Source organism: Nasonia vitripennis, chromosome 3 (assembly GCF_009193385.2).
Source record: "Nasonia vitripennis strain AsymCx chromosome 3, Nvit_psr_1.1, whole genome shotgun sequence".
NCBI lineage: Eukaryota > Metazoa > Arthropoda > Insecta > Hymenoptera > Pteromalidae > Nasonia > Nasonia vitripennis.
In genome coordinates, this window is record NC_045759.1 from 16,968,278 (window position 1) to 16,986,806 (window position 18,529).

Genomic DNA, 18,529 nt, shown 5'->3' on the forward strand with positions numbered 1-18,529 from the left:
CGAACCACATACTACCGTCACGCATGCAACTAAGCCAACAGCAACTGATGCTACCCACAAGCCAACGCACGCACCACATACTACCGCCACGCATGCAACTAAGCCAACAGCAACTGATGCTACGCACAAGCCAACGCATGCACCACACACTACTGTAACCCACGCAACTAGGCCTACACTTACCGATGGTACTTACAAGCCAACGCATGCACCACACACTACTGTGACGCATGCAACTAAGCCAACAGCAACTGATGCTTCGCACAAGCCAACGCATGCACCACATACTACCGCCACGCATGCAACTAAGCCAAGAGCAACTGATGCTACGCACAAGCCAACGCATGCACCACACAGTACTGTGACGCATGCAACTAAGCCAACAGCAACTGATGCTACCCACAAGCCAACGCACGCACCACATACTACCGTCACGCATGCAACTAAGCCAACAGCAACTGATGCTAAGCACAAGCCAACGCATGCACCACACACTACTGTAACCCACGCAACTAAGCCAACAGCAAGTGACTCTACGCAAAAGCCAACGCATGCACCACACACTACTGTAACCCACGCAACTAAGCCAACAGCAACTGATGCTACGCACAAGCCAACGCATACACCACACACTACTGTAACCCACGCAACTAGGCCTACACTCACCGATGGTACTTACAAGCCAACGCATGCACCACACACTACTGTGACGCATGCAACTAAGCCAACAGCAACTGATGCTACGCACAAGCCAACGCATGCACCACATACTACCGCCACGCATGCAACTAAGCCAAGAGCAACTGATGCTACGCACAAGCCAACGCATGCACCACACAGTACTGTGACGCATGCAACTAAGCCAAAAGCAACTGATGCTACCCACAAGCCAACGCACGCACCACATACTACCGTCACGCATGCAACTAAGCCAACAGCAACTGATGCTACGCACAAGCCAACGCATGCACCACATACTACCGTCACGCATGCAACTAAGCCAACAGCAACTGATGCTACGCACAAGCCAACGCATGCACCACACACTACTGTAACCCACGCAACTAGGCCTACACTCACCGATGGTACTTACAAGCCAACGCATGCACCACACACTACTGTAACCCACGCAACTAAGCCAACAGCAACTGATGCTACGCACAAGCCAACGCATGCACCACACACTACTGTAACCCACGCAACTAAGCCAACAGCAACTGATGCTACGCACAAGCCAACGCATGCACCACACACTACCGTCACGCATGCAACCAAAACAACAACGCATGCACCACATACTACCGCCACGCATGCAACTAAGCCAACAGCAACTGATGCTACGCACAAGCCAACGCATGCACCACATACTACCGTCATGCATGCAACTAAGCCAACAGCAAGTGAATCAACGCATGCACCACACACTACTGCAACCCACGCAAGTAGGCCAACCGCAACTGATACAACGGACAAGCCAACGCTTACACCACATACTAAAGTCACGCATGCAACTAAGCCAACAGCAACTGACTCTACGCACAAGCCAACGCATGCACCACATACTACCGTCACGCATGCAACTAAGCCAACAGCAAGTGACTCTGCGCCCAAGTCAACGCATGCACCACATACTACGGTCACGCATGCAACTAAGCCAACAGCAACTGATGCTACGCATAAGCCAACGCATGCTCCGCACACTACCGACAAACATGTAACCAAGCCAACAGCAACTGATGCTACGCACAAGCCAACGCATGCACCACACACTACTGTGACGCATGCAACTAAGCCAACAGCAAGTGATGCTACGCACAAGCCAACGCATGCACCACACACTACTGTAACCCACGCAACTAAGCCAACAGCAACTGATGCTACGCACAAGCCAACGCATGCACCACACACTACTGTAACCCACGCAACTAGGCCTACACTTACCGATGTTACTTACAAGCCAACGCATGCACCACACACTACTGTGACGCATGCAACTAAGCCAACAGCAGCTGATGCTACGCACAAGCCAACGCATGCACCACATACTACCGCCACGCATGCAACTAAGCCAAGAGCAACGGATGCTACGCACAAGCCAACGCATGCACCGCATACTACCGCCACGCATGCAACTAAGCCAAGAGCAACTGATGCTACGCACAAGCCAACGCATGCACCGCACAACACCGACAAACATGTAACCAAGCCAACAGCAACTGATGCTACGCACAAGCCAACGCATGCACCACACACTACCGCCACGCATGCAACTAAGCCAACAGCAGCTGATGCTACCTACAAGCCAACGCACGAACCACATACTACCGTCACGCATGCAACTAAGCCAAAAGCAACTGATGCTACCCACAAGCCAACGCACGCACCACATACTACCGCCACGCATGCAACTAAGCCAACAGCAACTGATGCTACGCACAAGCCAACGCATGCACCACACACTACTGTAACCCACGCAACTAGGCCTACACTTACCGATGGTACTTACAAGCCAACGCATGCACCACTCACTACTGTAACGCACGCAACTAAGCCAACAGCAACCGATGCTACGCACAGGCCAACGCATGCACCACATACTACCGTCACGCATGCAACTAAGCCAACAGCAACTGATGCTACGCACAAGCCAACGCATGCACCACATGCTACCGTCACGCATGCAACTAAGCCAACAGCAACTGATGCAACGCACAAGCCAACGCATGCACCGGAGACCACTGTGACGCATGCTACTAAACCAACAGCAACTGATGCTAAGCACAAGCCAACGCATGCACCACACACTACTGTAACCCACGCAACTAAGCCAACAGCAAGTGACTCTACGCAAAAGCCAACGCATGCACCACACACTACTCTAACCCACGCAACTAAGCCAACAGCAACTGATGCTACGCACAAGCCAACGCATACACCACACACTACTGTAACCCACGCAACTAGGCCTACACTCACCGATGGTACTTACAAGCCAGCGCATGCACCACACACTACTGTGACGCATGCAACTAAGCCAACAGCAACTGATGCTACGCACAAGCCAACGCATGCACCACATACTACCGCCACGCATGCAACTAAGCCAAGAGCAACTGATGCTACGCACAAGCCAACGCATGCACCACACAGTACTGTGACGCATGCAACTAAGCCAACAGCAACTGATGCTACCCACAAGCCAACGCACGCACCACATACTACCGTCACGCATGCAACTAAGCCAACAGCTACTGATGCTACGCACAAGCCAACGCATGCACCACACACTACTGTAACCCACGCAACTAAGCCAACAGCAAGTGACTCTACGCAAAAGCCAACGCATGCACCACACACTACTGTAACCCACGCAACTAAGCCAACAGCAACTGATGCTACGCACAAGCCAACGCATACACCACACACTACTGTAACCCACGCAACTAGGCCTACACTCACCGATGGTACTTACAAGCCAACGCATGCACCACACACTACTGTGACGCATGCAACTAAGCCAACAGCAACTGATGCTACGCACAAGCCAACGCATGCACCACATACTACCGCCACGCATGCAACTAAGCCAAGAGCAACTGATGCTGCGCACAAGCCAACGCATGCACCACACAGTACTGTGACGCATGCAACTAAGCCAACAGCAACTGATGCTACCCACAAGCCAACGCACGCACCACATACTACCGTCACGCATGCAACTAAGCCAACAGCAACTGATGCTACGCACAAGCCAACGCATGCACCACACACTACTGTAACCCACGCAACTATGCCTACACTCACCGATGGTACTTACAAGCCAACGCATGCACCACTCACTACTGTAACGCAAGCAACTAAGCCAACAGCAACCGATGCTACGCACAGGCCAACGCATGCACCACATACTACCGTCACGCATGCAACTAAGCCAACAGCAACTGATGCTACGCACAAGCCAACGCATGCACCACATGCTACCGTCACGCATGCAACTAAGCCAACAGCAACTGATGCTACGCACAAGCCAACGCATGCACCACACACTACTGTAACCCACGCAACTAAGCCAACAGCAAGTGACTCTACGCAAAAGCCAACGCATGCACCACACACTACTGTAACCCACGCAACTAAGCCAACAGCAACTGATGCTACGCACAAGCCAACGCATACACCACACAATACTGTAACCCACGCAACTAGGCCTACACTCACCGATGGTACTTACAAGCCAACGCATGCAACACACACTACTGTGACGCATGCAACTAAGCCAACAGCAACTGATGCTACCCACAAGCCAACGCACGCACCACATACTACCGTCACGCATGCAACTAAGCCAACAGCAACTGATGCTACGCACAAGCCAACGCATGCTCCACATACTACCGTCACGCATGCAACTAAGCTAACAGCAACTGATGCTACGCACAAGCCAACGCATGCACCACATGCTACCGTCACGCATGCAACTAAGCCAACAGCAACTGATGCTACGCACAAGCCAACGCATGCACCACACACTACTGTAACCCACGCAACTAAGCCAACAGCAAGTGACTCTACGCAAAAGCCAACGCATGCACCACACACTACTGTAACCCACGCAACTAAGCCAACAGCAACTGATGCTACGCACAAGCCAACGCATACACCACACACTACTGTAACCCACGCAACTAGGCCTACACTCACCGATGGTACTTACAAGCCAACGCATGCACCACACACTACTGTGACGCATGCAACTAAGCCAACAGCAACTGATGCTACGCACAAGCCAACGCATGCACCACACAGTACTGTGACGCATGCAACTAAGCCAAGAGCAACTGATGCTACGCACAAGCCAACGCATGCACCACACAGTACTGTGACGCATGCAACTAAGCCAACAGCAACTGATGCTACCCACAAGCTAACGCACGCACCACATACTACCGTCACGCATGCAACTAAGCCAACAGCAACTGATGCAACGCACAAGCCAACGCATGCACCACATACTACCGTCACGCATGCAACTAAGCCAACAGCAACTGATGCTACGCATAAGCCAACGCATGCACCGCAGACTACCGACAAACATGTAACCAAGCCAACAGCAACTGATGCTACGCACAAGCCAACGCATGCACCACACACTACTGTGACGCATGCAACTAAGCCAACAGCAAGTGATGCTACGCACAAGCCAACGCATGCACCACACACTACCGTCACGCATGCAACTAAGCCAACAGCAACTGATGCAACGCACAAGCCAACGCATGCACCACACACTACCGTCACGCATGCAACTAAGCCAACAGCAACTGATGCTACGCAAAAGCCAACGCATGCACCACACACTACTGTAACCCACGCAAGTAGGCCTACACTCACCGATGGTACTTACAAGCCAACGCATGCACCACATACTACCGCCACGCATGCAACTAAGCCAACAGCAACTGATGCTACGTACAAGCCAACGCATGCACCACACACTACTGTAACCCACGCAACTAGGCCTACACTCACCGATGGTACTTACAAGCCAACGCATGCACCACACACTACTGTGACGCATGCAACTAAGCCAACAGCAACTGATGCTACGCACAAGCCAACGCATGCACCGCATACTACCGCCACGCATGCAACTAAGCCAAGAGCAACTGATGCTACGCACAAGCCAACGCATGCACCACACAGTACTGTGACGCATGCAACTAAGCCAACAGCAACTGATGCTACCCACAAGCCAACGCACGCACCACATACTACCGTCACGCATGCAACTAAGCCAACAGCAACTGATGCTACCCACAAGCCAACGCACGCACCACATACTACCGTCACGCATGCAACCAAGCCAACAGCAACTGATGCTACGCACAAGCCAACGCATGCACCACACACTACTGTGACGCATGCAACTAAGCCAACAGCAACTGATGCTACGCACAAGCCAACGCATGCACCACATACTACCGCCACGCATGCAACTAAGCCAACAGCAGCTGATGCTACGCACAAGCCAACGCTTGCACCACATACTACCGCCACGCATGCAACTAAGCCAACAGCAACTGATGCTACCTACAAGCCAACGCACGAACCACATACTACCGTCACGCATGCAACTAAGCCAACAGCAACTGATGCTACCCACAAGCCAACGCACGCACCACATACTACCGCCACGCATGCAACTAAGCCAACAGCAACTGATGCTACGCACAAGCCAACGCATGCACCACACACTACTGTAACCCACGCAACTAGGCCTACACTTACCGATGGTACTTACAAGCCAACGCATGCACCACTCACTACTGTAACGCACGCAACTAAGCCAACAGCAACCGATGCTACGCACAGGCCAACGCATGCACCACATACTACCGTCACGCATGCAACTAAGCCAACAGCAACTGATGCTACGCACAAGCCAACGCATGCACCACATGCTACCGTCACGCATGCAACTAAGCCAACAGCAACTGATGCAACGCACAAGCCAACGCATGCACCGGAGACCACTGTGACGCATGCTACTAAACCAACAGCAACTGATGCTAAGCACAAGCCAACGCATGCACCACACACTACTGTAACCCACGCAACTAAGCCAACAGCAAGTGACTCTACGCAAAAGCCAACGCATGCACCACACACTACTGTAACCCACGCAACTAAGCCAACAGCAACTGATGCTACGCACAAGCCAACGCATACACCACACACTACTGTAACCCACGCAACTAGGCCTACACTCACCGATGGTACTTACAAGCCAGCGCATGCACCACACACTACTGTGACGCATGCAACTAAGCCAACAGCAACTGATGCTACGCACAAGCCAACGCATGCACCACATACTACCGCCACGCATGCAACTAAGCCAAGAGCAACTGATGCTACGCACAAGCCAACGCATGCACCACACAGTACTGTGACGCATGCAACTAAGCCAACAGCAACTGATGCTACCCACAAGCCAACGCACGCACCACATACTACCGTCACGCATGCAACTAAGCCAACAGCAACTGATGCTACGCACAAGCCAACGCATGCACCACACACTACTGTAACCCACGCAACTAAGCCAACAGCAAGTGACTCTACGCACAAGCCAACGCATACACCACACACTACTGTAACCCACGCAACTAGGCCTACACTCACCGATGGTACTTACAAGCCAACGCATGCACCACACACTACTGTGACGCATGCAACTAAGCCAACAGCAACTGATGCTACGCACAAGCCAACGCATGCACCACATACTACCGCCACGCATGCAACTAAGCCAAGAGCAACTGATGCTGCGCACAAGCCAACGCATGCACCACACAGTACTGTGACGCATGCAACTAAGCCAACAGCAACTGATGCTACGCACAAGCCAACGCATGCACCACACAGTACTGTGACGCATGCAACTAAGCCAACAGCAACTGATGCTACGCACAAGCCAACGCATGCACCACACAGTACTGTGACGCATGCAACTAAGCCAACAGCAACTGATGCTACCCACAAGCTAACGCACGCACCACATACTACCGTCACGCATGCAACTAAGCCAACAGCAACTGATGCTACGCACAAGCCAACGCATGCACCACATACTACCGTCACGCATGCAACTAAGCCAACAGCAACTGATGCTACGCATAAGCCAACGCATGCACCGCAGACTACCGACAAACATGTAACCAAGCCAACAGCAACTGATGCTACGCACAAGCCAACGCATGCACCACACACTACTGTGACGCATGCAACTAAGCCAACAGCAAGTGATGCTACGCACAAGCCAACGCATGCACCACACACTACCGTCACGCATGCAACTAAGCCAACAGCAACTGATGCAACGCACAAGCCAACGCATGCACCACACACTACCGTCACGCATGCAACTAAGCCAACAGCAACTGATGCTACGCAAAAGCCAACGCATGCACCACACACTACTGTAACCCACGCAAGTAGGCCTACACTCACCGATGGTACTTACAAGCCAACGCATGCACCACATACTACCGCCACGCATGCAACTAAGCCAACAGCAACTGATGCTACGTACAAGCCAACGCATGCACCACACACTACTGTAACCCACGCAAGTAGGCCTACACTCACCGATGGTACTTACAAGCCAACGCATGCACCACATACTACCGCCACGCATGCAACTAAGCCAACAGCAACTGATGCTACGTACAAGCCAACGCATGCACCACACACTACTGTAACCCACGCAACTAGGCCTACACTCACCGATGGTACTTACAAGCCAACGCATGCACCACACACTACTGTGACGCATGCAACTAAGCCAACAGCAACTGATGCTACGCACAAGCCAACGCATGCACCGCATACTACCGCCACGCATGCAACTAAGCCAAGAGCAACTGATGCTACGCACAAGCCAACGCATGCACCACACAGTACTGTGACGCATGCAACTAAGCCAACAGCAACTGATGCTACCCACAAGCCAACGCACGCACCACATACTACCGTCACGCATGCAACTAAGCCAACAGCAACTGATGCTACCCACAAGCCAACGCACGCACCACATACTACCGTCACGCATGCAACTAAGCCAACAGCAACTGATGCTACGCATAAGCCAACGCATGCACCGCACACTACCGACAAACATGTAACCAATCCAACAGCAAGTGACTCTACGCAAAAGCCAACGCATGCACCACACACTACTGTAACCCACGCAACTAAGCCAACAGCAACTGATGCTACGCACAAGCCAACGCATGCACCACACACTACAGTGACGCATGCAACTAAGCCAACAGCAAGTGATGCTACGCACAAGCCAACGCATGCACCACACACTACCGTCACGCATGCAACTAAGCCAACAGCAACTGATGCTACGCACAAGCCAACGCATGCACCACACACTACTGTAACCCACGCAACTAGGCCTACACTCGCCGATGGTACTTACAAGCCAACGCATGCACCACTCACTACTGTAACGCACGCAACTAAGCCAACAGCAACCGATGCTACGCACAAGCCAACGCATGCACCACACACTACCGACAAACATGTAACCAAGCCAACAGCAACTGATGCTACGCACAAGCCAACGCATGCACCACACACTACCGCCACGCATGCAACTAAGCCAACAGCAACTGATGCAACGCACAAGCCAACGCATGCACCACACACTACCGTCACGCATGCAACTAAGCCAACAGCAACCGATGCTACGCACAGGCCAACGCATGCACCACATACTACCGTCACGCATGCAACTAAGCCAACAGCAACTGATGCTACGCATAAGCCAACGCATGCACCACATACTACCGTCACGCATGCAACTAAGCCAACAGCAACCGATGCTACGCACAAGCCAACGCATGCACCACACACTACTGTAACCCACGCAAGTGGGCCTACACTCACCGATGGTACTTACAAGCCAACGCATGCACCACACACTACTGTAACCCACGCAACTAAGCCAACAGCAACTGATGCTACGCACAAGCCAACGCATGCACCACATACTACCGCCACGCATGCAACTAAGCCAACAGCAACTGATGCTACGCACAAGCCAACGCATGCACCACACACTACTGTAACCCACGCAACTAGGCCTACACTCACCGATGGTACTTACAAGCCAACGCATGCACCACACACTACTGTGACGCATGCAACTAAGCCAACAGCAGCTGATGCTACGCACAAGCCAACGCATGCACCACATACTACCGCCACGCATGCAACTAAGGCAACAGCAAGTGACTCTACGCAAAAGCCAACGCATGCACCACACACTACTGTGACGCATGCAACTAAGCCAACAGCAACTGATGCTACGCACAAGCCAACGCATGCACCACACACTACCGTCACGCATGCAACTAAGCCAACAGCAACTGATGCTACGCTTAAGCCAACGCATGCACCACATACTACCGCCACGCATGCAACTAAGCCAACAGCAACTGATGCTACGCACAAGCCAACGCATGCACCACATACTACCGCCACGCATGCAACTAAGCCAACAGCAAGTGACTCTACGCAAAAGCCAACGCATGCACCACACACTACTGTGACGCATGCAACTAAGCCAACAGCAACTGATGCTACGCACAAGCCAACGCATGCACCACACACTACTGTAACCCACGCAACTAAGCCAACAGCAACTGATGCTACGCACAAGCCAACGCATGCACCACATACTACCGCCACGCATGCAACTAAGCCAACAGCAACTGATGCTACGCACAAGCCAACGCATGCACCACACACTACTGTAACCCACGCAACTAGGCCTACACTCACCGATGGTACTTACAAGCCAACGCATGCACCACACACTACTGTGACGCATGCAACTAAGCCAACAGCAGCTGATGCTACGCACAAGCCAACGCATGCACCACATACTACCGCCACGCATGCAACTAAGCCGACAGCAAGTGACTCTATGCAAAAGCCAACGCATGCACCACACACTACTGTGACGCATGCAACTAAGCCAACAGAAACTGATGCTACGCACAAGCCAACGCATGCACCACACACTACCGTCACGCATGCAACTAAGCCAACAGCAACTGATGCTACGCTTAAGCCAACGCATGCACCACATACTACCGCCACGCATGCAACTAAGCCAACAGCAAGTGACTCTACGCAAAAGCCAACGCATGCACCACACACTACTGTGACGCATGCAACTAAGCCAACAGCAACTGATGCTACGCACAAGCCAACGCATGCACCACACACTACTGTAACCCACGCAACTAAGCCAACAGCAACTGATGCTACGCACAAGCCAACGCATGCACCACATACTACCGCCACGCATGCAACTAAGCCAACAGCAACTGATGCTACGCACAAGCCAACGCATGCACCACACACTACTGTAACCCACGCAACTAGGCCTACACTCACCGATGGTACTTACAAGCCAACGCATGCACCACACACTACTGTGACGCATGCAACTAAGCCAACAGCAGCTGATGCTACGCACAAGCCAACGCATGCACCACATACTACCGCCACGCATGCAACTAAGCCGACAGCAAGTGACTCTACGCAAAAGCCAACGCATGCACCACACACTACTGTGACGCATGCAACTAAGCCAACAGCAACTGATGCTACGCAAAAGCCAACGCATGCACCACACACTACTGTGACGCATGCAACTAAGCCAACAGCAACTGATGCTACGCTTAAGCCAACGCATGCACCACATACTACCGCCACGCATGCAACTAAGCCAACAGCAACTGATGCTACGCACAAGCCAACGCATGCACCACATACTACCGCCACGCATGCAACTAAGCCAACAGCAAGTGACTCTACGCAAAAGCCAACGCATGCACCACACACTACTGTGACGCATGCAACTAAGCCAACAGCAACTGATGCTACGCACAAGCCAACGCATGCACCACATACTACCGCCACGCATGCAACTAAGCCAACAGCAAGTGACTCTACGCAAAAGCCAACGCATGCACCACACACTACTGTGACGCATGCAACTAAGCCAACAGCAACTGATGCTACGCACAAGCCAACGCATGCACCACACACTACTGTAACCCACGCAAGTAGGCCTATACTCACCGATGGTACTTACAAGCCAACGCATGCACCACACACTACTGTGACGCATGCAACTAAGCCAACAGCAGCTGATGCTACGCACAAGCCAACGCATGCACCACATACTACCGCCACGCATGCAACTAAGCCAACAGCAACTGATGCTGCGTTTAAGCCGACTTATGCACCACATACTACTGTAACGCATGCAACTAAGCCAACAGCAACTGATGCTACGCACAAGCCAACGCATGCACCACATACTACCGTCACGCATGCAACTAAGCCAACAGCAACTGATGCTACGCACAAGCCAACGCATGCACCAGACACTACTGTTACTTACGCAACTAAGCCAACAGCAACTGATGCTGCGTTTAAGCCGACTCATGCACCACATACTACTGTAACGCATGCTACTCAGCCTTCATTTACTGATGCTACTCAAATATCTACAATCTCTCCAGCAACTACGGCAGATCCTGTTGATTCTAATGGATCACAAAATCCTTACTGTAAGTACTTTTTTTTTTGTTTCATATAACTGTTCTTATATACTTTTAGTTTCAGTTTTAGAAGATTTTTTGTTGTTTAATTTGTTTCGGATTATAACATGTTTTCTAGTTGTTTTTGTTTTCGTTTTTACTTTGATTTTGTATGATGTTACAATGTAACTTTTATGATTTTCGGGTGTTATGTTACATTCTCTGTTTTATTATTTTACATTATAAACCATGTTCTCGTGTACGCCTATTTTTGGACTCTGCTTTCCGATTCTGACCATTATTTTTATTTTCAGGCAAGGTTATTGATGGAATAAAAATTTGTACTAACCAACCGATTGATGACGAGTACATTGTAATCGATTACGAGTAGTATTTTAATTCTAGTTATTGAGAATAAAGAAATAAATATTTTTGTAACAAAATTTTAAGGAATCTAAAAACTTACTTCAACCGCCTATGAACTACTATGGTTATCATGTATTACTATGATTCCTTGGTTTACAGTTTGGCTAGATAGTTTACATAATATGTTATAACTATTTTACTTTTCACGTAGATTTGATTACATACGAAATAGAATTTTATGAACAAATCTAATTCTTGATTACTCTAGTGTTTTATAAATAAGAAAAATTGTGATTCTAATATGCACACATAATATTCCTTTATTTTGCTGTTTTGATTTATAATATATGGTTTTTTAGTGTTCTGAATGAACATTATTGTCTTTTTATTCTAGCGTGCTTTTATATTCGTGAAGATCCCAGCCTTGTTCTACTCTTTTAGAATACGTTTGTTATTAATCGAAATGTTACCCTGGTAGAAAATAAGCTAACCATATTGGCCTTTCCACCAATGGTTGGCCTACGGCGTTGGCCAACCGCTGCCTAACTACATTTATTAATCAGAAACCTGCTTTGTGTGTATTAGCAAACATGCGCTCTGCAGCTAATGCCGCGCATGCGCACTATAGTCACTCGTGGCTACTTGTGCGTACACCTTTTCACATAACACTGAAATTTAATGAAAGTTTATACTCAGTGAAAATCTGATTCTACGATGTTAAAACCATATTATTGTTCGATCTAATGCTTGTTTATTATTAATAGACTCATATTAATAAATTATTTGAGCAGGCATTTATGATTTATTATCTTTTTGTACGAGTTTTAAAATTGGACAACTGTTGCCTAATAGATAGTATAAAAGCGTGACGAAATAAACGCGTCTGTTGGCCTATGGCTGCTGGAACTGTTGGCCAAACTTTGAAAAATTTGGCCAGCCGTTGGCGAATGGTTTACGAACGTTTCTACCAGGGTATTTAGTGAATAATTTTATGCGTTATTTGAAAGTTTTTTTAGTTTAGTTCAATTCACTCACCTGAATGTAAATTGATTGAAAAGAAATTAAAAATCATGCATTGTGAAAATTATAAAATCAGCATCAAAGAATGACACTTTAACGAAATTTTTATATAGAACGCTATATCATGTTATATCAATTTTTATTCCTTTAATTTGTTTTTATTCTGGTTCATTGGATTTATTGTTGGTTTTTGTGGGGCTCCTGGGAACCTTAGCGACCTTAGAGTTGCGTCGGCCCTGGTCGACGAGCGTGCGCGCAAGAGCCAGGGTGGTTTCTCTCTACTTTCTCTCTCGGTAGCTCCTCATGCGGCAGAGCCGCAATACACGGCCAGACGATCAACAGCCGCGTTCCTTGTTGATCAGCCTATTGTACACGTCTTTTTTTCTTCTTTCTCCCTTCTCACGTCTTTACTCTTTTGCCTTCTGCTATAATTATTTCTGTTCGGAAATAAAAGCAGATTGTAGAACGATTTCGTTAAGTGTAGTTTTCATTTTTTTGGAGTTGTTCTTTCATTTTATAAGTTGCTCTGGTTCGTCACAGGTTTTATAGAGATGTTTACATCTTGTGTTATTTTTCTACATCCCGATGATTATATTCAAATTGAATTTAGCTTTTGTGAAAAAAGTGAACTAGTATTCATAAGGTAAAGTGCGGTTAGATCAGCGACCACCTGTAGTGCTGCCACTCGTATTCTTAGTCACAATACTAGCTGAGAACTTTTTTATTGCGATTCATTTACAGTTGAGGTTTGTTTTCACTGAAGATAGTAGAATATTTCATAGTTTACGTGTAGATTATTTACTTACGAGCTTGTAGCACCAGACATTCAGCATTTCCACAAAAATGAAGACTTCGTCGTTCTCCCTCCGTGTTATGCGTCGGGTAAGTCATGAGAATTTCAATCATAAAGCTGTTCTTTTATTTTTAACACAATCACAACCGTGCTCATGTTGTATATTTATGCATTTAGAGAACTTTAGCATAAATTATGTATTTTCATGTTTTTTTTTTGTATTTTCGAGTTTTCAAAGAACAAGAACATTACAAGTTTTGATTATTAATATCAATTATTTTAACAACAACAAAATTTTGTTTTTTTCGTTAATAGTTCAATGATGTATGTAACCTGAAAACCTAAGCATAAAATTGAGATGTAAAGACCGCAAAAGTGTTAAAATGGGGATCTCTAGCATTTAATTAACTATGCTAATTCTATGGATGCCAAAGAAATACCTAGAGTCGTGCTCCGGGCTTCGCTATTCTCACATTTCGCGTCTACAGGGCGATGGTAACTACGACAACGAAGCAGATTTTATTGCGCTATCCAACATCATCCTACACAATTATTATATGCAATTAAAATTCACTCTTATTTCAAACTATTGCAAATTAATAATTCATCAAGAGAGATAATCTTAATTCTAGCAGTACATCAATGAAAAAGGTTTTTGTCGATTTATTATTTATGTTAGAGTTAAATGATTTTCAGCTTAGCATTGCACCAATCATACCATCGACACATACTACTTATCTATCTATATTGTTGAAAGGCAAAAAAGCGTTGATTAATCCAAAAATTAAGTTAAAGTAGTTTGAAGTATTTTTTTTATACTAAAAAAATTGGAAGCATGCAATGCGTTTTCGTGATCACTAATTGCGACTTTATTCACCAACATTTGACTAAAACCACGCAAATGTGTGTATGCACTCGGGCGCGTGCGGGTATGTGTATGCAGAGCAGGACGCGAGGGCGTATAAGCTTATCACAAAGAGGTAAATCAGCCGTATGCTGTTGGCATTTGTTTGTCAAGCGTGAGCACGAAGGCGAGAATAGCAGAGACGATGATGACAAACCTATATGCTGTACGCTCAGTGTGATAGTTGCATCTATTAATGTGTGTGACTATATTACCCCTATACAATTGATGGAAATAAGGTAGCTTTTAATTATGCGGGAGTTCCGATGGATCCGTGAATATGGACAAATTATAATGATTTGATAGATTTCGAAAGTAATATTTTTAATGATAAAACTTAAGTACACGTAAAGCCATCGCAATTTTATACGGAAACGGCAATTATTATAGAAAAGGCTTTCAAGAGTTTCATCACAAATCGCGTTACGCTCGCTATCGCAAGATAATATTTTTACTTTCTTATTCGACAAGCTATCCTCCTCAGGGCAAATATTTCTATAAATACTTTAATAAATGTCACAGCAAAGCCAATGTTTTGAAAGTCTCCACTTATGTTTCAATAAAAAGTAGAAGACAGGTGGATCGATAAAACTCGAAACTAAAGAGAAAACTTCCACAGTATACCCTCTCTCTTGAAACAAACGCACGCCCCAACTGTAAAGAGTTGAAGCACAAATCTCTCCTCAAAGGTGCGCAAGACCAGCGAGACTCCGTCAAAACGTTCAGCCGCGTAATCCTCGGCACGATCTTCAAACAAGACAGACGATGACGCTTTTACGACAAGGGATACGAACGCGCGCGTAGAAACTGTTGTGCAGGCGCAACGCGACTAGAGAGAATCATACAGACAAGAGAATAGCGTATAGGGGCAAGAGGGATGCAAGCGCTCGCGTATCGCACACATCGACCTGTGCACTTGTAGCATCCTTTCGCGTAATTATAATCAAGCTCGTGGGTAATGACTAGGCACGAGGCTCACGGCGCTCCGGTGCGCAGAGTTTAAATAAGGAAAGAAGGTCAGCTGCATGACTTTGCCGGCGAGCGGGAGAATCCGTTGCGTTTTTTTCGCTGTTGCTGTTGCGCTACAGCTGTGTGACTCTCGCATGCGAAAAAAACATTCGCAGAGCGAGTTTGTCGGTATCGATTCAAGAGCTGACGTATAGGTTTATTACGGTGAACGAAAATATCGTGTTTACGATGTATGAGTATGCGAGCTACTGCGGACTCTTGGAATTTGCAGTGCGATACAACTGCCAGATGGATTAAGGTCGAAGACGTATACACCTCCATGTATGAAGTCGTCCACGTAGTACGGAGTTGCTTGGCTTTTTACTGTTGCTGAATTACGTGTCGCTGGATCGAGTTGTCCACGTTTTTATAGTCTTCGTGTGATATGGTAAAAATCTGCTATGCAATGGCATTTGATGTACTGCGTTGCTAGGAAGTTTTACAAAATAAAATCCTCAACTACGATTACTTTAAACAAATCATTTTTACTTTTTACTGATCACAATATATTTTTGAGTGATATTTAATGCATTCATTTGCAATAACCTTTATTTTGAAAATAGTTTGACGGCTCAAAACTCTCTTATTTTTCAAAGATGAAAAAAAACATCTCAGTCATAAATTCGAAGTATAAAACTTTCAGTTTTTTATAGGTTCATCGTTGCGGTATCTACCAAGCGAAAGTACTTTCAAAAGTAATTCACTGAAGTGCCAACGATGCACATTCCGAACCGCGAGAAGAAAATCTTTTAACCCATTAAGCTTGACCACATAAATAGGTCCACCTTATCCACATAAAAACAAGACCTTTACCCTTGACTTCTATTCCATCTTGTCAAAGGTATGCAAAATACTTCATTCTCAATTTGCATCCTCATAAAATTTTGCATCAGCGGGAAGCTCAAATACACATGAAGTTCGCGATTGCGACAACGACGCTTTACACGCTTGTAACACCCCTCGTGCCGCTTCTGTTAAAACCTCAGTCTCGCGCTCAGAGAAGAAAATCGAAAAACTTGAGGCGTTGGTCTCGCATGTATTACTCCCCGCGACTGCGTATAATTGTACGTATTTCAACGTCTGCGTGTGCGCGGGAGTAGCATCTGTGTGAGAACTATTTACTCTGTACCCTAGCGCGGATAAACTTTTCCCATCCGGCAAGAAACCGCCCGACGTCCTTGGACTTACTGTGTTCGCATTTTTCGCAACCTTTATCCGGTTCGCTGCTGCATTTGCGAGCGAATATACATATTTGCGTCTGCAGGAAGAGGAACTACAGTATACATAGCTTCTGAATTAAGTGAAGACGTGAAAAAGGTATATTGTAGACGAAGATTGATTTTTCTCTTCTTTTGAAATAATTTACTGGGTGTATGATCAAAGTTACATTAGGTGCGAAAAAGCAGAATTGATGTGACGACGAAAGTCAAAAGAAGCTGAAGCCGAAAGATAAGGTACGTGCGAGAAATTAGTAGTTAGAAGGGGGAATGAAAAAATACGAGAGGAACAAAAAGGTGACGCAAGGGAGAGAGAGGGAGGGATTGAATTAGATGTATTGATTTCTTGGGAATTCCCATGTGATGCGAGAGACGAGGAGGGAATGAGGAAGATTTATAAATTTCAGGTGCCTACTTGGGATGGGATTGCTGCTTTGACTGGGAAAGAATTTATTAGAAAGTGATTTATTAGAAATCCATGGAATTAGTATGCAAATGAACAACTTTCGAGATTAAAATAAACTTGAAAAACAAGATGCGATAAAGAAATATTACCATTTAATACAATTTCAATCAATATAAATTCAAATGATTTTTGAGCGATTGAACGACTTTCTAGTGAATCGAAAAATCGAATGAATGATATCTTTAAATCCGATTTTATATCAAAACTAAACAAGAGAGATTTTTTCTCGCCTCTGTCACATTTCTATAGGTGTTTTCTCTACAATCGATACTGTAGTATCAAAGTCCATGATTCCACAATACTTCTACGTACAGTAAACACATTTGTAATATGAATGTAGTAAACGCGAGGGCGTGAAATTCCATTTATCATCATCATGGGTTGACTCTAAAGTACACGAACTGCTGTCGATGGATATGCCACTACGTCGTTGATTTACAACAGACAGCAAATTTGTCAGCATAAAATTATGTCAAGAGATAATATTTCGCAAAGATTAAATCGGTCATATCTGATTTTCTTAGGTACATTTTAAATGAATACTTAATAAAACTCCCAATCTCGCAGAGGCATATAAATTCGGCAGGCGTAAGATCGAATCCTAATAATAAATCATTTTAA

At 46.8% G+C, this 18,529-nt stretch overlaps 1 protein-coding gene across 2 annotated transcripts in view; it reads left to right on the top strand.

The window, feature by feature from the left end:
* Positions 1 to 13,830: 13,830 nt before the first annotated feature.
* Positions 13,831 to 18,529, top strand: part of LOC100122542 (neo-calmodulin) — a 113,773-nt gene continuing 109,074 nt past the window's right edge. The window contains exons 1-2 of one of the 2 annotated variants that reach the window (XM_031927772.2): positions 13,831 to 14,266; positions 14,337 to 14,402. In XM_031927772.2, the coding sequence (XP_031783632.1) occupies positions 14,364 to 14,402 (39 nt within the window). In that variant the 5' untranslated portion in view covers positions 13,831 to 14,266; positions 14,337 to 14,363. The remainder of the gene's footprint in view (positions 14,267 to 14,336; positions 14,403 to 18,529) is intronic. The other variant, XM_016984478.3, reaches the window with a different exon arrangement.